Source organism: Coffea arabica, chromosome 4c (assembly GCF_036785885.1).
Source record: "Coffea arabica cultivar ET-39 chromosome 4c, Coffea Arabica ET-39 HiFi, whole genome shotgun sequence".
In the NCBI taxonomy this organism is placed as follows: Eukaryota; Viridiplantae; Streptophyta; class Magnoliopsida; order Gentianales; family Rubiaceae; genus Coffea; species Coffea arabica.
The window spans coordinates 2,299,420-2,320,920 of record NC_092316.1 but is presented as its reverse complement, the minus strand read 5'-3'; the positions used below and the strand labels follow the sequence as shown (position 1 = coordinate 2,320,920).

General features: G+C 37.1%; 3 protein-coding genes across 7 annotated transcripts; all 3 read right to left on the bottom strand.

Annotated features, from left to right (window-relative positions):
• Positions 1–1,621: 1,621 nt before the first annotated feature.
• On the bottom strand, positions 1,622–4,052 carry LOC113742920 (probable inactive nicotinamidase At3g16190). 2 transcript variants are annotated; one of them, XM_027270945.2, is made up of 5 exons: positions 3,878–4,052; positions 3,542–3,655; positions 2,952–3,117; positions 2,646–2,762; positions 1,622–1,964 (listed from the first exon to the last, which is right to left on the bottom strand). In XM_027270945.2, the coding sequence occupies exons 1-5, from the start codon at positions 3,932–3,934 to the stop codon at positions 1,891–1,893; spliced, it is 528 nt and encodes a 175-aa protein (XP_027126746.1). In that variant the 5' UTR covers positions 3,935–4,052; the 3' UTR covers positions 1,622–1,890. The 2 variants fall into 2 exon arrangements, with proteins under 2 accessions (XP_027126746.1, XP_027126744.1); XM_027270943.2 differs by having other exon boundaries at positions 2,883–3,117; positions 3,878–4,050.
• Positions 4,053–7,597: 3,545 nt separating this feature from the next.
• Positions 7,598–11,426, bottom strand: LOC140003753 (transcription factor bHLH68-like). 4 transcript variants are annotated; one of them, XM_072045384.1, is made up of 7 exons: positions 10,830–11,425; positions 10,120–10,441; positions 9,689–9,763; positions 9,415–9,480; positions 9,005–9,045; positions 8,619–8,693; positions 7,598–8,056 (listed from the first exon to the last, which is right to left on the bottom strand). In XM_072045384.1, exons 1-7 carry the CDS (start codon positions 11,066–11,068, stop codon positions 8,029–8,031), a joined length of 846 nt encoding a protein of 281 aa, XP_071901485.1. In that variant the 5' UTR covers positions 11,069–11,425; the 3' UTR covers positions 7,598–8,028. The 4 variants fall into 4 exon arrangements, with proteins under 4 accessions (XP_071901485.1, XP_071901482.1, XP_071901484.1 ...); XM_072045381.1 differs by having other exon boundaries at positions 9,005–9,070; positions 10,830–11,410; XM_072045383.1 differs by lacking the exon at positions 9,415–9,480 and having other exon boundaries at positions 9,005–9,070; positions 10,830–11,426.
• A 5,983-nt stretch (positions 11,427–17,409) lies between these two features.
• LOC140005111 (protein THYLAKOID ASSEMBLY 8, chloroplastic-like) lies at positions 17,410–18,380 on the bottom strand. The gene has a single exon (XM_072045380.1). The coding sequence runs from the start codon at positions 18,183–18,185 to the stop codon at positions 17,484–17,486; it is 702 nt and encodes a 233-aa protein (XP_071901481.1). The 5' UTR covers positions 18,186–18,380; the 3' UTR covers positions 17,410–17,483.
• Positions 18,381–21,501: the final 3,121 nt, after the last annotated feature.

Below are 21,501 nucleotides of genomic sequence, written 5' to 3'. Positions count from 1 at the left end.
TTTACTTGTACTAATTCATATCATCATTTCTTCGCGGTGCAACTTTCAGCATGCTGGGAAGCTCTGAGTTATGAGATTTGCAGGGAGGACTCGTGTAATCAGAGGCGACAAACTTTGATGAAAATCTACTTGAAGGGGGGATTCTAAGTGTGAATTCTGCTTTTAGAGTGACTGAATAATTTTTGGTTTGGCGGTGATTACTGATACATATTAGTACCTCTTTAGAGTCGAGAAGGTTTTAGTTCAGTAACTAAAATTGAGATCTTAAAACATAAAAATTTTGGGTGTGAATCTCCCTTTTTCTTCATCACTTTATTAAATCTCCTCCCTTCTCCGCTTAATAATTAATAATAATAATAGTAATAATCCTTGAACACGGATCGTGTTACCTTCTTCCCCGATGGCCGGTACCCACAGCCATCTTTCTTTTTCATGGTTCCTGTCATTGTCTCGTTAGTCGTTCCTTCCGGCTTCTGGCTCATTATTATTGAAGCCAGCTCTTTCTAATAATCGGTTTGACAACGAAACTAACAATGACATATTGTTGTCTTCTTCATTTTTTTCTCTTTTGGGAGTAATTAAAGACGCACTGAAGTTGTCTTCTTCGTTATGATAATATTGCCACACGTTACATGTCCTTGAAACTTTTAACGAGTCGAATCGAGCTGAATATAATATTATATTCAGACCCTTGCAAAATGCAACACAGAAGATACCGGTATTTGATGATCAAGCATAGCATATTAGTGTATTTGATTTGATGATCGAGTCGAGTCACTTGAGCTGAGCTCAACTCTGAATTTGGTAATTGTTGGGCTGAACTCGAAAGCAAAAAGCAAAGTGATGGTACAAAATGAAGCATGAATGTTGTTAAAAGTAGAATCAAAACCTAAACACGCGTATCATCGGATCTATTTTGGTTGATCATGAAACATGAGGAGACAAAATATGGACGTGTGTGTCACTCTTTCTGATAGTGATCCAAGAAGGAAGATATCAGATATGGAGGGCAGGCAACTCATCTGCTGACAAGTCTTCCTTTGACTAACAATTTTCTCTGGGAAGTAATAAAATATTATTGTCTTTTTCAAAAAAAAAAAAAGTAAAAAAAAAAAGAAAAAAGCGGCCGTTGTTCAAAAGCGAGGGAGATCACATCAGAGAGAGGGAGGACCAGGTCCAAGCCCCAGCCCGCTACTCAGTAGTAGCATGCAGTAACGTGCTCGGACTTACCAAAGATATTCAACTTTTGGGACCCACTCCAGAAATAGTTTTTGTTTTTTAAGGCAAAATTCCTCACATTTTCTCACTGACACGGCGGTGGTTGATAGTACCTAAACCAAAAGTCCAAAACACGGTTTTGACTTGCCCAGCAAATTGAAAGCAACGTCAGCTTACACGAAGGCCCATTAGGGGGGGGGGCTGGGCTTCCCCACCTTTGCTTACTGAAGTAGGGCCAATAAAAACACAAATTTGGCACGGCACTCTACTGCCATCAAACAGTATCAGCACTAACAACCGGTTGGGCCGGTTGGGCCAAGCCCAAGTGTTTTGCCCGGGGGAGTTTTTCTCCATTAAACTTTTCCATCTTGCCTTCCAAAGCCAGAAACATAAAAACGTTCCAAAAGAAGAAAGCCAAGGCACGGTTCTGAACATTATTGAGAAACTACTACAACAGAGCAGCAACAGCTGAAGCCATCTGCATTCAATGCGAACTAGCCAACAAAAGAGACTTCTGAATCACAATGACAGAAGCCAAAGCAAGCAAAAACCTGCTGATTACTTGAAATCAGGGAGCGCAGAGCCTAATATTCAGCTTCTGGGATATGATATGACCAGCTGAAATTCAGTCTTTAAGGACTCTACTGTTACCCGACTGACACCGACTATACTTCAGGTATTGGATTCAGCCCATTCTGCGAGTGTTGGCGCAGCGACTCCAATGTTGTTCATGTCCAGTATATTTGCTGTTGAGGAATCACAAGCAATCGTATCAGAAAGCAGAAATAGACTTTTTTAAGAGACTGCCACTTAGCAGCAGAAATAGACCCTGACATTTTTAAGAGTTCCACCACCTTTTCCATGAAATTTTCCCTCCACTTATCTCAGCCAGATTTCATTATTACTTGGTCTACTGGTCACAGAAACCAGAAATAAGTATTGTGTTTTGTCACCGTCCTCTCATTGGCGCACTCCTCATTGCTTATATAGCCCAAACAACAGTTTACCATAAAAACTCCATAACAATCACTCTTCCATATTTAGGGGGCATTCATGCTACTGTTACAGTTTGCATCTGTGACATTGGCTAAAGGAACCATGTCCACGCAATAGAATCAGAGAAGTAAATGAAAGAAGAAGAGGCCTACCAGGGCATGGAATGGTTTCCATAACTTCATTTAGAGAAGTTTAACATGCTGGGAATTGAAGATATCAGGGTACAAAAATGACAACAAATGGGCAGTGCCCTCGCACTCATTCAATTGCAGCAAGTACAGTGATACAAGTTCTAATCCACATGCACAGTGAAGCCATCTTTTAGTGCACATTGAGGCTAAGATGGTGTAGATGGGGAATTCCCCATTTGAGCAAAAGAAAACCTTTCTGTATAAAACTCGCTGATGTGATTGAAGACATGAATTGCATACCAACATGTATTTCAGGTGTAGCAGCAGCTGTAGCATCAATAATTACAGTTACAGATTGATAATCCAATGCCACTGCATCGAAGACAGTTTGCCGGATACAATTTGGAGTTTGGACACCTAGGAAAGAAATTTAAGAAATCAATTACGCAACATGGAAAGTACAAATCTAACAAGTATAATTTCCTAGCAAAATAGACAAAATAAAAATACGGGAGATGACACCCAAAACTCATTTACCGGTGAAAACTAAATTACTAATTCCAGCACCCTGAAGATATGAATGAAGGTGGGTATTGAAAAACGCACTGAAACGTGTCTTCACCAGCTTATAATCATCTCCCTTAATTTCAAGGCCATCAACTAATTCTGCTCCAAAACTGCCCTTAGATGTTGGCTTTGGTTTCCCCGGAGAGTACAAATGCCTGCGGAATAATTCGACGTCTCTCCCTGAAGGGTCGTGCTCACGAACAACCTACAGTCGAATTACCAAAAGTCATTTGCAGGCTAAAGCGAATCGCTATTCCCAGACTTACACATCACATTATTAACTTGTAATTTTTCAGTCCATGCATAGGGATCGTATACCTTTTTTATTTATTTATTTTTTCTCTGGGTTCACGTAGGGATCATGTACTAGGTGATGGATAAAGCACTTGTGCGAATTAAAAATTCACAGCAAAATTGAACTTTCTCATCGCCTCTGATTACTCTGATACCAGATTAAAATTACCATTTGATTAAGATGAAATTTTCCAGTTGCCTTGACCAAAATGTTCAAGTCTAAATTAACAATCATGATTTAATTTCTAGCCAAAGTTTCAACTTTCGTCTCTTGTCTGCCGGGAAGGGTCTAGTAACAGAACTCAGCTAAGCACAAAAAGTGGTCTGAAGAATACCCAAATTATAGGGATGCCCCGTCCTCTGGCAACCTCTACAGCCTTGATGACGTTGGGAACAATAGCTTGCCCACCTTTAACGAGCATTGGACCTCCTGGGAGGATAAAATCATTCTGCAAAACAACCAAACTCAAGGCTGTATAAAGCTTCAATTTTAAACTCAAGAATTAGAAAGACAAAAATATCAAGAAAAGGATTAGAGGCTGGTTTGCAAACCAAACAAGAAATAGTAAAGGCATCGAAAAGCAGATGTAGAACACTAGAACTAGAATCCAGAAATGATTACTTTCTGGGTTCAAAGTAAGATCAATAGAAGGTAGGAGGATGGGCAGCACCTGCATGTCTATGACCAGAAGAGCAGTCTTCTTCCATTTACTATCAATTTCGGCCATTTTTGGGCAGCAAATAGGCGAATACCAGTAGTGTCTAAACTCTTACAAACTAATCCAAATTGCAGAGGGGATACCAATACCATCCATCATACCAGCGAAGACAAGTCAGAGGGGATTATAAGTTTTTTTTCCTTTTTTTTTTTTTTTTTTGGGTAAATAATTATCACATTCACGTATCAAACTTTGGGTCATCGTTAATGAGTTCTGGGTCCTGTCTACGGATGATTTTGGGCTGTAATCTCGTCAATTGCACGGGCCAGGCCATTTGTTCCACTGCTAGCCCAAAGCAGTTCGGGCCAGAAGCATATTAGTTTGTAGCATCAATATAAGGCAATTCCCAACAATGTATAATTATCTCTATTTACTTGCCAAATTTTCAGAGTGAATTTTTTCTTTTTTTTTTTTTTCCTAATGAGACTGGAATTGTTTGGTCACGTCGAGGGGTCCATATCGACCATCTTTAAGGGGGGCAAAGTTCGGGTGAAGATGAAGCTAGACACCAAACACAAGGCAATATTATTATTATCATGAACCTAAAGGAAAATTCCCAACCAACAAAACAAGTATAGGTGAACCATTCGTACAAATTTTGGTTTGATTTTTGCTTTAAAAAAAAAACCCAAGTACTTCGTGGTATTTATGATATGTCCAAAACAACCCAAGAATAAAAACTAAAAAAAAAAAAAAAAGATTAAAAAGCCAGCCAGTACTTCTTCCACTACTAATTAATGCTGGTTGATGAAGACAGACCCTGTTTGGCTTTTTTGACGAGAAAGCAAAAATGTCGCAAGCTCTGTTGTATTTCGACCGGATATTTGAAGGAGATCTCCAATCAATGTCTTATATCCTTATAAATAAAAAGCACAAAACAGTTTTTTGCTCGTGTCTGATTGTGCTTCTGCCAAAAATAACAAAAAAAAAATAAAAATTTGTGGCCTCTGGTCAGTGCTGGTCATTATTGGCAGTTTAATTTGTGGCCTCCCCAGTGCAAAGGGGTAAGCATTTTAACGTCGCGGCGGCAAAGCCCCCCGTCCAATGATCGCTTTTTTTTGGTCCGGAAAAATAGTAAATAAACAACTCCTCTACCCCTTTTGCAAAGCACAAGCAGACAATCAATCTTTTCATAATTATTTAGTATGATTAATTGATGATTGTTTTGACCCATTGTTCGGCCACAGGTTTGCAGTCATCTTTAAATAATGCCCACTTATTGTTCTACTTCTCTAATAATTTAAAACCTCAGCAGTACTATTAGGCATTCTTTTTTAGCAAGTGGAATATCTAAGTGGAAGACGTGAGTGAGTACTCAAACAATTCCCTCCCTCCCTCCCTCCCTCATAAAAATTTTAAACAATAAAAATAAATAACTTTTTTTTTTTAAAAGACAAAAAAAATTTGGCAACCCTCTTTATACCATCCATTGTACATAATGCGTCTGATGAATACGTGACATCACTATTGCGACACTGCAGCTTGTCACAAGGAGGAGAGACCAAGGAATGGTCCCTCCCACCGGACCGGTGAAAAAGCATCACTGGTTCTTGCAGAAATTATTACTTACTAGTTACTACTTTTTTTTTTTTTTTATTTTCCGGTTTTGAGTATTGTGCCGTCCTCGTAATCACAAGTACGAGCATACTCTGAATCGAAACTATAAATCGCTTACAGGAATAATAACGGACGAAATTTGAACAAACGAGTCTTTATGAGAGCGTAATTCATTTTTATGCGCTAACAATTAATTACTATACTATACATGAATTGATCGAGTGGTTTCTCTGAGAGGTGTAGTTTTTAGGCACAAAGAAAACAGAATGGAAGCCGGAGAAAAAGTGAGTTTGTTTGGATAAGAGTTTATTTGGATGATTCATTTGAGATATTCTTTGTAGCACTTTTTGTGATGTGATGTACGTGAGATAAAAAAGTGATTGGAAATATAAAAATGTGATTGAAATTTGTGAGAATAAATTTTACGAATCAAATTATCTTTGTCCAAACAAAGTATAACTGCAGCAAGGAGTGGAAAATGAGGAACCCCCCCCCCCCGCCCCCCCGCCCCCGAGATGGAGGCTAACGTCACGACCTCATTTGGGTTGTTGGCACTTGCAGTTGCAGCAGTACGTGGGGTGATGAACGAACATAATAATGAAGAAGTCCAGGTTGACCTGACCCTGAAGCTAGGCCTACGAAGACATCGGGGCCAGATTCGCACATGCGGATTAGCCGCAGCCCCACCACCGTCCACCGCCATGCCCTGCTTGATATTTCACATTTGGCGCCACATACAAGCATCTTTTCTTCCTTAACATTAATAATGGCAAGGTCATTTGCAGCTCTCCTCTCCGATCCGTGTAAAATGTCATGAATGAACAGATTAATAATGAGTGATCCAAAGAAGGACATAAAAATTTGACCTTCGTTTGGTCGGTGCATGCCAAGATCTTTTGGCTCACAAAATTCTTATATGATTAAGGCCCTGTCTGTTTGGAATTAAGGTGTATTTATAAAAAAAAAAAAAAGCTTTTAAACACTAGAAACATTTTTATAGTGCTTGATAACTAATTTCGTAATTTAAATAGTCCAATTTTTGATAAGTTAAAAAATATTTTTGTTAAGAGCATTTAATGTCAGAAGTGAAGTGCTTCTTTATAAGGGTCGTGCATTTAAACTCGTTAAAAATTAATTAATCTATTTTTATAATAGATTAGGAAATAAAATTGTCTCAACTCTCCCTATAGTTTTGTATTAGCTGCTATTCATAAAGCACATTAGTCATGATAGGTCAGGAAATTCTTCTTTTTTTTTTTTTTATCACATGTAGCAATTCCTAACAATCAGAAGAAAATCACTGTCCAACAACTTCGCTATAATAAAAAAAATCATTGGGACATATAATGACTAAAAAGTGTTTCACAAGCCAATGAAAAACGAAATATCATAAGACACTAAGGGATAGAGGAAGAAGGAGAAATAGATTTGTGGGTGGATTAATATAAACGATTTTTATTCGGTTAAATTTGACACACAGAGAACCCAGCAAGGAGAGCATTTTACTTGTTTAGTTAATTGTGCTCATTTAAACACAAAATTACAAGGGTTGCTTTTGCGTTTGGTGAATTAGATGAAGAAGTGCTAAATTAGCCGAATATGATTTAACATCAAGCTTTTTTTTTTTTTTTTTTAGTGTAAGCAAGAGGACTTTAATCCGAGACCTCTCACTTACACTCCCTCCATCCCATACCACCCGACCCAACCCTCCCCCGGAGATTGCATTATCCCTATATCCAGAGATTGCATTATCTAAGCCATTACTTCCATCTAAATTGATTAATTAATGGCTCAGGTAATTTTACTTAAAAAAAAAAAAAATTGACTCAAAGGTAGCACACCAACTTCTCCCCATAGTTTTTCTTTCTTCAAAGAGTAGAAAGTCTGGAGTTTCATGTAGCGAGAAAAGAAAATGGTAACCACTCTCTCTTTGTCAAATTAACGAATATCTATCTATCTGCTTTATGTCAGTGATATTTTGCAGCAGAATATTGGAGCTTTAAGAACTGAGAAGGCAACTCATTGGGAGGAGTTAAATCCACGTGCTTCCGCGCGTTCTAAAATATGTTTAAAGCATAAAACTATTATACTAGCTAGGATTTGTGACTTGTACCATTGACATGAACAGTCGTAGGATTTGAATTAAAATGAACTTGAGATTGAAGAGCATATACATTACACACAAAGCTAGCTACCTAGAGCTAGCTAATTGTTTTTTTTTTTTTTTGGCCCCCTTATGAAGCACGTACAGGTAATAATTAAAAAGAATCACATTAACACTGAGAGTCATATGATCTTTTTAATTTTCTTCCTCTCTTGGAATGCATAGTAGCATCAAGAGCAGTCAGTCCTAGTTTGAAGAATGACTGCTGGTGATGTTATATCATTCCATAAGGGGGTTCCATTGATAAAGCGAGAGCAGACTGCTGCCACAAATATCCACGACTAGAATCCTCCGCCAAGAGCTGGAGCCCAGTAATCTGCTCCGTTATCACTTCCGACGTGCTGAGTACAAGATATGGGAACCAGGCATAACCCTCTACTCTTTAAGTCCTTAGGCCGATCTTGGACAACCTAGGATTACACGAAGACATGAATCCTAAATAAGTGTAACAAGAAGAAAATTATTATTGTTTTTACTGTTTTTGCACAGCTCATAGGATAAGCACGTTAATTTACTATTCACAAACTTTGTGCGTAGGTGAGGGTGTCCAAATTTTGGTTAGACCCTCAACCACATATCAACTTGCTATAATTTTCAGCAAAGAACAACGACAATAATGAACGGAAAAGGCTTTCTTTGACTTCCAGAATGAGTTGCTTTAAGGCTAGCAATGGATCCAATACAGCATGCCTGCTAAGCTCTTAGACGAACAAGAAATAAACAATTCCTTTTTCTGTAGGCAGAATTTATTCTTCAATCTTAAACAATTCCATTTTCTGTAGGCAGAATCTTAAACAATTCCATCTTGATAGCCAGTTAGGTGGCTGGAACTAGAATCGAATGCCAGCATTAATCAGTAAAACACACGTGTATGAAAGAGAGAGAGAGAGAGAAAGAAAGAGGATCTTCCCCTTTGCTTGGGGAAATGTGAAGATGCGCATGTTGTAAGGATTGAATAGCTATCTATCTTACAGATTGTTGTTGGTGACCCTGACCCATGCTCCCTGATACTCCTGATGCATTACCCAAGTACGGAGAGGAAAGTGCCTGCAATCAAATTTTCAGGTGCAAATTAAACTAAAGCAGCTCCTAAAAGAAAATTGATTGCACCTACCCAAAAAGAAAAAGAAAATTGATTGTACAAGAATATTTTTCTTCTTTTCTGTTCATCTCTTACAACTGCAAAAATTAGCTCATGCATGGATGTCTGGAAAGCACGAGCAGATGGGAACTTTTTGAACTGCACGCTTTCACTAGCTAACTGTTTTTTTTTTTTTTAGGTCGTTGCAGACTGAAGTGTCTAGGGTAAAAATCTGATGCAAGATTAGAAAGAATTATCCTACTGTACATCACCTCACCTCAATTTGGGCCTGAAGGAATCTGATATACCCAATAGCTTCTGATAAGACAGAAGCAGTGTCAGTCTGCAAAAGAGAAACATGCCACAACACCCACATAGTCATTTCTTACCGGGTCTTCTCAATCTCAAAAGACAAACCAGATGGGAAGGGAAGATAAAGTTGAGGAATATTAGCTAGCTAACTCATTCCTCCTCTCAAAAGAAAAAAAGGTTAAGCATCATATCATTGTGTATTTGTATTAAGTAAAACTTTCATGATGGCCTTTATCATAAACTAAACAAGTTTCTTCTTTCGTTTATCTTAATTAATTTCTTTGTTTCAGTGATCACAGTCGGCTTTGAGATATAACAAGTAAATAATGGAGACGGTCGAGATGGAGATGTTTAATTAATATTGGATATATGTACCTTTCCAAATGGGGAAACAAGTTGGTGAAGGGCTGTTATTCTATCCCCTAGCTTCTCCTTTCTTACCTGTTGAGAATGAATATATATACATATATATATGGTAAAATTTAAGTATGTGGATAAAATAATTAGGAAGTTCTATTTCCAGCATGCATTTCAAAAATTTGATCCAGTTTTTTCTCTTTTTTTTTTCCATTGAAGAATGAGACATGGTTGCTGACTATGAAGTCTTGAGAAATGCAAGATTGTACAAGTTGAGGCATAAAATGACTACCTTAAGAGCTGGTTGGGCTGTGGAGTGTTGAATCCTAGGCTTCTTAGATACACCACCGGCTATCGAGCTGTTGCACTTTTACAACAAAACAAAGACAACGATAAGCAGGAAGTAATGGAATAATTTAAATATGAAGAAATACTGTTTGGTTCAACGACTAATTAATGTACAAAATCAGCTAGCACCCCTTTCTTGTGCTATGGTGCAAAGATAATGTTCTCTCCTTCTGCATAAATGTGGTTCAACTGGCGGCAGACCAAATAAATCTTAAAGTTGATTAATTTTTGGACATTACTAAATAGAAAAAAATTAAGAGCTTCGACATGTACTAATGGAACCTTGGCCACTAGCAAAACCCAAAAAAGGAAAAACAGAAAAGAAAGAGCTGGAAAAAGAGAAATCTACCCTTCACCACTGAATTGATGGCTTACCTCAGATGAATTTTCTGGATTTTGGTTCCTTCCTTCGGTTTTGCTACTAGAGAAGTTCAATAGGTTACTGCTTAAACTTGTAACACAAGAGGTCGGAGAAGATGCTTGCACGACTTGTGACCAAGAAGGCCTAGTAGAAGCTTGAAATTCCTCATCTGCAGCAGCTCCAAAAAGTACGCTGGTACTTAGAGCAACCTCTTGTTTCACATCAGAAACAGGAACTCTTAAAGATGGGTTCAAAGTCTGGCCTTCCCAGTTCTCCAACTTCTTGTTTTGAAAAGGACTGCCAACAAACCTTTCTTGTTCATTAGCTAACCCACCCCTGCAAAGTAATCATCATTAAATTTGATCATCCATGTTCTATGTTTCTTCAAATCACGGCAAATACTTTGAGCTAAAAAATACTTTATCTTATCAGACACTAGAATCAAAAAATTAAAAAAAAAAGATTAAAAGTTGAGTGGCAAAAGTTTGTTTAATCTACCTGCTGGTTAGATATGCAAAAGCTACTGAGGATTACTATTTAAAATCAATAGATAAAGAAAGAACACAAACACACAAGCTAGAAAAGTTAACATGCTGGAAGAACAAGTACAGCTAGCAAAGGACTAGTGTTCATCTTTGAGAACTTAAATTCAAGTAGAACCTCTTTAAAGAAAATGCGTGAATTAGCAGACATCAAATAATTAAAAAGAGAAGGAGAGATTTACAAGAGCAGTTGTCTCCATGAGCGTGGGAAGTCTGGGTTGGGATGATGATCAGACAAAGAGTTGGCAGAAAGAGGTGAAGAAGATCCGCCATACAAATTATACTGTGGAGGAAGAGGAGGAGGAGGAGGAGGAGGAGGAGCAGGTGAATGAAAAGTAGTGGTGGAAGGAAACTGCTGGTGCTGATGAGACTGTGGATGCATGCTATTCATGCTCCACCAGTTAGGGTTTCCTGCCATCATTGGTAACAGTAGTACTAGTGATTTAGCTGCTTATTCGAATCATTCGTGCAAAATATATATATAGAACAAGCTGTAACAATTCCTTTTGCTCCCTTTTTTAGCTTTTACTCTTCACTTTGTCATCTTTCCTTGTTTGAACACCAAAATGAGCCTTTGTTGAAGCTTTCAGGGTTGTGTTTGCTTTCTCAGAAGAGGCTCAGGAAACCCAATGTCTTTGTCAACAAAGTAGTAGTGTTTCATACTTGTGGGGTTGAGAAGCTTTGTGTTTTTTGTGTGTGTCTGTGTGTGCTTCCTTTCTCTCTCCATATATCATGCATCTATTGCTCTTTTTATTCTTACTTTAACTTTATTACAAAGTGGGGGCAGAAAAAAAGCTGGTGAGGAGTGTTTTCAGGCCAAAAAACAAACATTTGTGGAGCTTATTTCCTTGATTTGGGGTGGTAACTGGGGATTGTAATACAGTTGGGTGGGGGTTAGGGTTAGGGTTAGGTCCAGATATAATTATGTGTTAATTGGGATAGCATGCTCTTTTCCCAAGCCATGATTAGATATAGCTAATGTCTCACATTTTTAGTAGCTTAAAGCCGAATGTGCCCAAAAATAAATGGACAACAATGATAAAAGGATATATATATATATATATATATATAAACACACATACACATATACGTCTAACAGCTACAATTTATACTATTCCTATTCTATGGAGAGAAAGAGTCTAACTGGGAGCTTGTTTTAGGATGGAGGGTGACAAGTGTACTACTGCATTTTCTAAATTCTTTTTTTTTTTTTAAATAAAAGAAGCACAATGCTTCTTTGTAATGTATTAGGTGCAATTTGAATCCTCGATCTAACGTACGATATGGCTATTAGGCTAAAGGACAATGATTGATAATATCATATATACATAGGAAAATAGAAAATGTGGTTTCTTTGTGGAAAGAATAAATTCTTTGGATGAAAGATCATCCATTTCAAGATCAGAAAATGTTATCTGCGCTTTTATCATTTATTTTATCATATAATCTAATAAATTAAAATTAAAATGACAGTAAAAATATAAATAACAAAAATGGGAGCGTATTGTCTTTATACATAATTTCTTGAACATATAACAATAGTCCTTGAAAATGTAAATAACAATTTGCATAGTTATACATAATTTCTTGAACATTAACCAGACTATTTTATAGAGCACGTACGATTGTCATCTATATATTTTTATTCATAAACGAAAATGCTACTTAAGTGCTCGATCGACATATTCACAAATTAGCATCTACGTTTCAGTTGCGTCAAAGTGGCAAGAGAAGTGTTGTAGGTAAGAAATGTCACAGGTAAAAGTTTAAGATATAAACTACCAAAGAAGCAATACTTAGGAGAGTGAAAAGTGATATTAGCCTCTTCACATCAAGGGAAACTTTATGAAGTGCCGATAGAACCCTTTTCCTGCCATGGTGAACCTGCGACTCCCATGGTATTGTCATTTCAGTTATTAATTACCACAATCTACTTTAATGTTTAAAATGCTAAAGTCATACTTTCCCATGGTAATTGCAATGTGTGAAATTGTGAATCAAGTTTTCAAAGCACGCTTTAGCAACTTCCTCTTCCTCTTCTTCTTCTTCTTCTTCTTTTTTTTTCCCCCTCCATAGTGGTAGCAATTTCTTGGTTTTTTGGTAACGAACTCAGCAATTTGAAAGAGGAGCGGGATCCAGCAATATCCTTTGGGAGCGTGCGCGGCCATCGAATTGTATCTAGGGATCGAGTCGAATAATGCCTGACACGTAAAGCTTCGAATCCAGTTAATAAAGGCTTGATAACGGGTTTTACATCAAATTCTCAACGCCAACCCAAAAAAAAAAAAGAAATTACGATTTATAGCTTAGTTGGGTTACGTAAATGACCAAGATATAGGTTAAATTTATGTCGGAGTTCAAGAAGACATCAAGTCTGGATTTCCGGGGGGTCGAGATTGCACACTCAACGTGGTTATGGAAACCTAACCTAAGCAGAGCTTTGCTTGTTCATCGGAGACATCCGAGCGGTAATGCACCCACGAGCTCTAAATATATGAATATCCCTATTCTAATTGGGCTATGGCAATCCAGGAATCCAGCAAGGCAGAAAAGGAGAGATTTCTGAAGTCAAACCACAATCATATGAAGTTCTGATTGACTTTAGAAAACGAAGAAAAGTGTAACAATAGAATCATTAAAAAGAAAGAAAGAAGAACAAATGGATCAGGGACAGCTCAAAAATAAACAGCAACATGGGTTTTTGGACATCACAATTCACATGTAACGTTTCAAAGGATTGGATGCACTCCTTAAAGTGGCGTGGATACTTTTCCTAAAGAATTGAAATAGCAATGCTTTTTCTAGACATCATTCTTTGTCATTCCAAAAATTGCTGATGGAAAACACCTAAAGCACCAAGGTTAACACACAAGATTGCTATGTAGCATTGCAGTTGTATAACAAGCGGTTCAGAGCATCTAAAGCACCAAAGCACTCCAAACAGACCTGCCAGGGCATAGAATTCAATTGCTTACACATTGGTCAGGACTCAGTCCACGGCAGCAGTCATTTGGCAGCTATTTTGATAGTAAAAGATGTGTGCGCTCAGAATAAATGTAAAGGACATCTACTTCTCAAAGACACATCTTCCATGGGGAAGATATACAAGGAGACTGCTTAAGGATGACGCTCTGCAAGTTTCTGTACATTGTATGAGACTTCATGCTTGACATTGGACATTCCAGTGATCTGTGAGAAACACAAAAATAGAGAGGAGTTAAGTAAACTTTTAAGGTTTGTCATTCCTTGTCAAGGCAAATACTACAGCAGCTGTGTGGATGGTAGGAAATGACACAAAGGTGTGCGTGAGTGTGCGCGCGCGTGTGTGCATGTGTTTGTAAGTCTTGAGAGAGAGACAGAGGCAATATATATATATATAGCCTGTTTCGAGCCGAACGATACAACAACAGCAAGCCCGAGCCCAGAGACATTGACTCGAACGATAACAACATCAGCCAAGCCCCGAGACATTGACTGGAATGAGTGGCAACAGAACAATTTTTTGATTGACCATTGGAGCCCAGATATCCCTTTCAAAGTAGCCTAAATCAGAAAACAACGGCGGAAACTATATGATGTCAGTTAACAAACAACGCGCTAGAACAGCAAGATCAAACATAATGGTACAAGACAAGTTGGGGATCGGGATTCTATGATATGCAATTTGGATGGCACTTCAAGATCTAAACTTTTTCTACAGAAGATCAATACAACAGTATCTCATCCAACTAGTCATAAAGGCCCAACACGGTCCCAACCAACATTTGCACTTGCATCGAAAAGAAGCTCTTCATAAATTCAGAGTAATGATCTTCTCTTCAATGGTCAATAGAAAATCTAGTGCTTCTTGTAGCTTCTTATTAGTTTAGCCTCTCCAAGAGAAAATTTCGATCATGTCAGCAGCGAAGTGCAGGAATAATAATTAAACTCAAGCTGCAACTGCAAGGCGAGAAATTCGGAAACGAAGAATTGAGACGTGCAGTCTATGAGAACCAGCAAGCCGCAGTAGATTCTTTAAAATCGATTTTAGAGAGTCCATTTCAGAGAAATCGATTTCCACACTCATGGAGAAGGATTTTAAAGAAAAAGAAAAAAGAAAAGAAGATAAATATTCAAGTTCAAATAGGCTCTATTTGATTGTTAGCACATTTTGTACAATGCATAGTACTTCAACACCTTGAGGAATTACATAGGACTACTCTCTTAATAGTTTAATAGCATAAACTAATAATTTCAGAAGAAATAGAGAGTCATTTTCAGGGTCTCTATTTTCACAACGTGAGACGAAATTTGGCCTTGTTTGGATTGCATGTTTCTGTCGAAAAATATTGTCGTTTTTCGTAATCACATTTCCCTATCACTTTTTTCCCTCACATATATCAAATTGCTACAGTAATTTTTTCATGAAAAATGACGGAAAATGCAATCCAAACACATTCTTAGCGTTTTACATTATCTCCCAGTAACTGATGGAAACCAAAATGAGGTTTACAATGGCATAATGTTTTTCTTTTATTTTTATTTAAAAAAAAACTAAATTCGAGCAAAATACGGATAGTTATTAGACAGAAAATGTTGGGATAATAGAATAGGAGGGAGAAATCAACAGGAGCGCCCGCTGGCGGTGGAGGATTTTTAGTGTTATTAGAGGAAGACGATGATCAAGTTCGGGTCCGTTCTCCTTGCCTAATTTTTAAGCTGTAGACTTTCAAGATGAATGATAATTAACCAAGAATATTTCGCGCTTTCGTTCTATTTTCTCCTTCACCAGGCCCGCGGCTGGACAATCTAGCTGTACACTGACTGCTGCAGCCGAGGGTAAATTGTAGTACTACTACTAGCTTGTTTTGGAGGAGTGAGGGCTAGCTTAGCACTTAAACATAAGGAGAAATGGCAGCTAATTTATGGCCCTTTTTTTTCCTTTTGTTTTCTTGTATTTTTCTTGAGGTAAAATAGCCTACTTCCATTTTTTAACCAAAAAAAAGGTAAGAGTAGGGGTGGGCAAAATTATGAGCAAACTCAAAAACTCGATGTATCCGGTCCGATTCGATCCGAAAATTAGGATATCCAATTTATAATATTTGATCAGGTCAAAAGAGGATCGGATATCCACTAAAATGTATGACGGGTTAGAGTCACAAATTAAAAATTCACGGATACCCGACCTGCCCCGCATATATATTTTTTATTTTTATACATATACTATAAAATAATATTTTTAGAGCTAAATAAACAATTTCATTGAACAAATTACATTACAAATATAAGAGACTATAATTTATTTACAAGACTCATTTGTAGAAGTCATAATCTTATGTGTTATTGGAAAAGAGTTTAATTAATATGGAACATATATTTAAAAAAATATACTACTTATTTCAAATTTTTATTGATTTTGAATTCTTTTAAACTTTTTTTCCTTTTCTTGTATTCTCTTCACATGTTTATTTCTTAGTGGAAGACTTTTTTTTGAGAAAAAAATCTTTATTAAATTTTAGATGAATGTGTAAAATATAAAATTAAATTAATATAAATTATTTTTTTTAAATTAAATAATAAGTAGGGTGAAGCAGATACCCGTTGATCCGACCCTATCTCAACGAATACCTTTTAATTAGGTACCCGTTAGGGATGGTAATGGGGGCGGGTACCCGCGGGTGCCCGCCCCGCGGGGGGCTCACGGGGCGGGGGCGGGGGAGAATTTTTTCCCCCCGCTTAGAAACGGGGCGGGGGTATACTCCCCCGCCCCATCCCCCGCCCGCCACCCGCAAAAAAAAAAACTATATATATATATATATAAATATAAATGACTATATATTATATGTAAGTTAATTAGTTATAAACTTATGATAATGATATTATTAGTTAGATGTATTATATAATGTATATTAGTTTATGTAATATAATTGATATTATCAATTATATGAATAATTATACATGTCTACTAATAGAATTTATTAATTAGTTATACTAAATTTACTAATACATTTATACTAAATTTCTAATTACACTTAATAGAATAACACTTTTTTCTAAAAAAAAAAAAGCACAAACACAATGATGAATTAGTGATTGCATTTGTACTAAAAGTGAAAATTTGACTATTTTAGTTATATTTATTTCATCATATTGGATTGTATTCAAATAACTTCTGTTTGATTGTTTTTATGAGTTTCAATTGTAAAATTACAATGAATAATAATTTGGTGATGTGTTGATATTTTAGTACTTGATTATTTATTAAAATTTAATTATAATAAAATTATATAATAAAATTTTATTAATCCCGCAGGTGCCCCCGGGAGGAGCGGGGCGGGGGCGGGGCGGGGCGGGGGGAGCGGGAGGCGGGGGACGGGGGGAACTAATAGGCAACGAGGCGGGGGACGAGGGAGGGGTCCCCCGCCCCAACCCCGCCCCGTTGCCATCCCTAGTACCCGTTAATATGCGGGGCGGGCAATGATCAAAAAATAACTTACCTACAAGATGCGAGTTGAGTCAGCCAAATTATAATGGATGGGACGAATACCCGATCTACACTCACCCTAGGTAAAAGCTCAATTGGATTAGAGTTTTTTTTTTTTTGCTTTGAATTTATGCATGCTCGTGTGTGTATACATATACATAAATACACACACATATATAGATATATAATTTATTTATATTAGTGAGGTTAATAATTAACAAATGTGCTAAAAAGTATTTTAAATAGAAAAAGGTAGAATCTGAGGCTGCTTCATACATATCTAAAGGGCAATAAAAGCAGAAAACAAAATCATGATTCCATTATAAATCAAGTATTGCTAAATTACGGAATCAGTACACTAAAAGAGGTTGGGTTAACTTCTTGCTTTCTCCAAAACACCTTCATGAGACCTCCTCAATTCCGCATCAACCTCGTTAGCCAAGCCCTCCTCTCCAAATCTCCTCAATCCTTTGCTCAACACCTTCGCCAAATACTCATCCACCTCAAAACTGGACCCCCATCCACTCCTCTTCATCAACCCATATATCCTGGCCGTTGATCCCCCACAATCAGCGGCTATCAACGCTCTAACCAACCTCACCAGCCCCTTATCATCACACTGGATTCTACCCCGTCTTTCCAATTCCCAGACCACTCCCTCGATTTCCTCCGTCAAACCTTTCTTGCCCAAAGCCGTGACCAACTCAGCGTAGAGACCCAATTCCAGATTGTATTCCGATCGGACGGCTGAGAAGACTTTGAGGGCAATTTCGCTGTGGTCCTGGCGGAGGAGCTCTTTGAAGGCTGCAATGAGGTCGGCTTTAATCAGGCGAGAGAGGGTTTGGGAGAGATGGGTGCTGTCGTTGAGATTTGTGGGGTTAGCTCTGTGGGCTCGTTTGAGGGCTTGAACGGCTTGGATTGCTTCTGTGCTTAATACGCGGCCTCTGGTTATCGGACCACGATTGTCCCGTGGTCCGCAGCGTATGGATGTGTGACTCCGACTGCTATTTGGTCGGATGATTGAAGAATGGGGGGCGGCGACGAAGTTGACGTTTGAGCGAAGAGAGGCCGCCATGACTGAACGGGTGAAGGAAGATCAGCACTCAGCAATGGGTGCTAACTGCTAACTGAAGAATTCGAGATGAATAGATAATGGGTCATTTTCAGTCAGACACGCGAGCGAAATTATCAAGTGACGATTATGTCCTTGTAGGAAAAGGGGCTGCCCGTGGGAAAAAAAAAAAGGGAATAAAAATGATAAGAGGAACGGGGATATCCACTGCTTGATTAGTTGATTTATTCCTCCGTTCAAAAAATAATAGTAATAATAATAAATAAATAAATATTCCATGATTGCAGACTTGAGGGACCATAAATAGTGACTATGTGTTTTTTATTAGGATTAATATTTTTAACACTGACCGTGTATACACTGTTAGCTAGCGTTAGATGAATGATAATTATATAAAATTTGAATTTAAAATTTAATTTTTATATATGCGTCATGAATTCAACGGTGATAGTGTATATACTATCAGTATATATAAGATTTATATTTTTTATTATACTAATAAGTTTGTGGATTTCTGACTCAATTTTTCTTATCATGAAATTCATTCCAAAGATATGAACAGTGATACTAGCAAGATTCAATGAGGATCTTAACACATGATTTCTCAATTCCTTCGGGATTGAACTGTTGGCTCAACAAATCCACTCCGGTATTTTACTTTAATACCTTCATGCATTTTATTTGTTACAACTAGCTTAACGTGATCAATAAATTCTAATAAAAGTTAGAACCAAAAAAAAAAAATTTTGATTTGAAAGTGCAAGAGGCAGCAACATGTCTCTCGAGGGTCCTTCGTATGGGTCTAGAAGGAGGCCGCAGCCCAATTGTTCCTATAGACTGAATTAGTCAGCGACTTATCAATGATCAACCAACGATGAAAGACGCACTGAATCACTTGTTGGACCTGTCACGAGTAGTGCAATCCAACCAACATGCCTTGAGACCCATGGCAGTGGCCCAGACAGACAGACAGACCGGCAGGGAGATCTCAGACACACCCCACTGGTAATAATAAAGCGTTTGATAAAATTAAAATTTAAAATTTGAAATTTGAAACTTGAATTGATTAAGTTAATAAGTTGTTAAATATATAATCTGATATATCTGAATGTATATTTTATTATTTAATGAATTGTTAAGTAGTGTATATCATATTAAGTTGACGAGTGAATAGCTTATCATTTATTTTTTTAGAGCAAGTTTTATCTAGGAAATTCGATATTGTTTAATTAATTGATTCATATGTTTTATTTTTTTTGTTATCAAAGTCATCAGAATCTATTAAAATTTGAATTCGTTGAATTTAAGTGTTGAATTGAATTGTCAAATAATGCCTTTGAAGTAAATTTTCCACGAAATTTCAACATTTTGCAATTACAAAATAAGTTGACGAGGCTGCTATGCGTAGCATTACTCCACCAACGAATGATTGGTGTAACTCGTGCATTATGCTCGAATACGTAATTTCCTTCCGGATATAGATCAAGTTCCTGATGATGACACATCAAAGCCCAACATTGATATCGTTCATTGAACTTTCAAATCCCAGTCCGAGAAGTTACTTATGATCAGGATGATCTGAAAAAAAAAAGAAGAAGCCACCTTCTTTTGATTTCTTCCAGCACCGGCGAAGTAGTGTGATATGGGCGCCCAACAGATGAGACGTCTGCCAGTAGAACAGTTTGGGAGCAAATAAAAGTAAGTAGGTTTGTCCTTCCTGCTACTGCTAAATGACAATGCTACGAAACTGCGATCAATATCAATGCAAATGATTTAAGCATTTCGAAAAATGCTCCAGACACTTCATCCTTCCTTTCTTTCTTTCTTTCTTTTTTTGTTCTTAATAAAATGACAACAAAAAAGCTGCAAAATATTTTTGGAGACAAAAGAGTGCCCACCTATGTATTTAATGGTAGTAAATTTCTTTATTTTATCACTTAATTTTTCCTACTCTTAAATTAGTCTTGGATTATAATACAACTAGTGATAGAAGAGGATCTTAACAACCATGATCAATTGTTTGGTAGTTCTTCAGTAAAGAACTAAACTTTTATTATTATTATTATTTTGAAATTGTGTATTACTTTAGGATTTATTAAACAATGTTAGAGTTTTTTTTTTTAAATTTAAAAAAGGTTTCTACAAAACTAACACAAAGTTATCGTTCAATTATACCTTGAGCGTATTTTGGCATTTAAAAAATTAGAAAAATCTATGGAGTGAGTGTTTATGTCATTTAACTCTTTTTAGAATGCGAAGAATGTCATTGACCATCAACAAACTTCTGTACAGCCCAAATAAAATGATCGAATACGAAATTACTTTCCCAAAATGTTGCACTAATTTCGGATTTTCATCATTACAAATGGACGTTGATTTCTCTTTTCCTAGGGGAAAAAGAACAAAAAAAAAAAAAAGGGCCAAAGAGCATCGAGAAAAGTATATAGAAGCCTCATCATGGCATTCCACTCTGAAGTAGTAAGCATTCGTCTTGATGGAGATCTCATGCTGCTGTTGTAATTTGTAAATTGTAATGTGGTGTATGAACTTCAAAATGGACAAATACAGCTTTGGCAGAAGTTTTTCTTCTAATCTATGATAGCCACCTCCTCCATCTTATGGTAATTTCACGAGTGTCCTGTCCCCTGATGATACTGGCCCTAGGGCTGGAGCTGAACAGCAGCTCGAGCTTGAGCTCGGTTGATCAAGCTCGATCTTGAGTTCGAGCTGCTCGTTAGAACTATCGAGTCGAACTCGATTTTGAAAATATGATACTCGAGAGTTCGACGAACTCTATCAAGTTTTTTATAATATATATTTTAATTTTTATTATTGTGAAATGTTAATAATCTTCTTTATTTAAAATTATATATAAAATATTAATTTTTATTACTTGAGCTTGATTAGGTTTGATTGAGTTCGAATAAGTTCGATTGAACTTGATTTAAATTAATTGCATTTAATTAAATTCGAACTTGAGTTCCATAAATTGATGTCGAGTTCGAACTCGAGTTTAGTTATTTTGCCTCGAGTCGAGCTCGAGTAGACTCGACAGCAACCCTAACTGACCCCATAATCTTCAATATTGAAATCTGGTGCGAACTCAACTCAAATCAGTTATCACCTCAAGTCGGGAAGCTATGAATCAGCAACAATGGTGCATCAATTTGATGGAACAATCACTGCCTAAACGATAAAGTGAAAAGATGTTATGAAATTCGTTGACAAATAGAATTATGGAATAGAGAATCTTGAGATGAAGAATGTCGATGGTACTCACCTTTTCTTTTTTCCCCAAGAGGACGACCAAGTCTAGCTT

Bases quoted from the DNA above. Each gene is read 5' to 3' on its own strand.
- LOC140003753 (XM_072045381.1), bottom strand. From the start codon at position 11,068: ATGATGGCAGGAAACCCTAACTGGTGGAGCATGAATAGCATGCATCCA. The intron at 8,694-9,004 runs GTGAGGTGATGT...ATTTGATTGCAG, and splicing joins TCCTTCAGGCCCAAATTGAG to GCACTTTCCTCTCCGTACTT. The intron at 8,057-8,618 runs GTAAGATAGATA...GTGTAATCCTAG, and splicing joins AGGGTCACCAACAACAATCT to GTTGTCCAAGATCGGCCTAA.
- LOC140005111 (XM_072045380.1), bottom strand. From the start codon at position 18,185: ATGGCGGCCTCTCTTCGCTCAAACGTCAACTTCGTCGCCGCCCCCCAT.
- LOC113742920 (XM_027270943.2), bottom strand. From the start codon at position 3,934: ATGGCCGAAATTGATAGTAAATGGAAGAAGACTGCTCTTCTGGTCATA. The intron at 3,656-3,877 runs GTGCTGCCCATC...GTTGTTTTGCAG, and splicing joins TTCTGGTCATAGACATGCAG to AATGATTTTATCCTCCCAGG. The intron at 2,763-2,882 runs GTAAATGAGTTT...TTTCTTTCCTAG, and splicing joins TAGTAATTTAGTTTTCACCG to GTGTCCAAACTCCAAATTGT.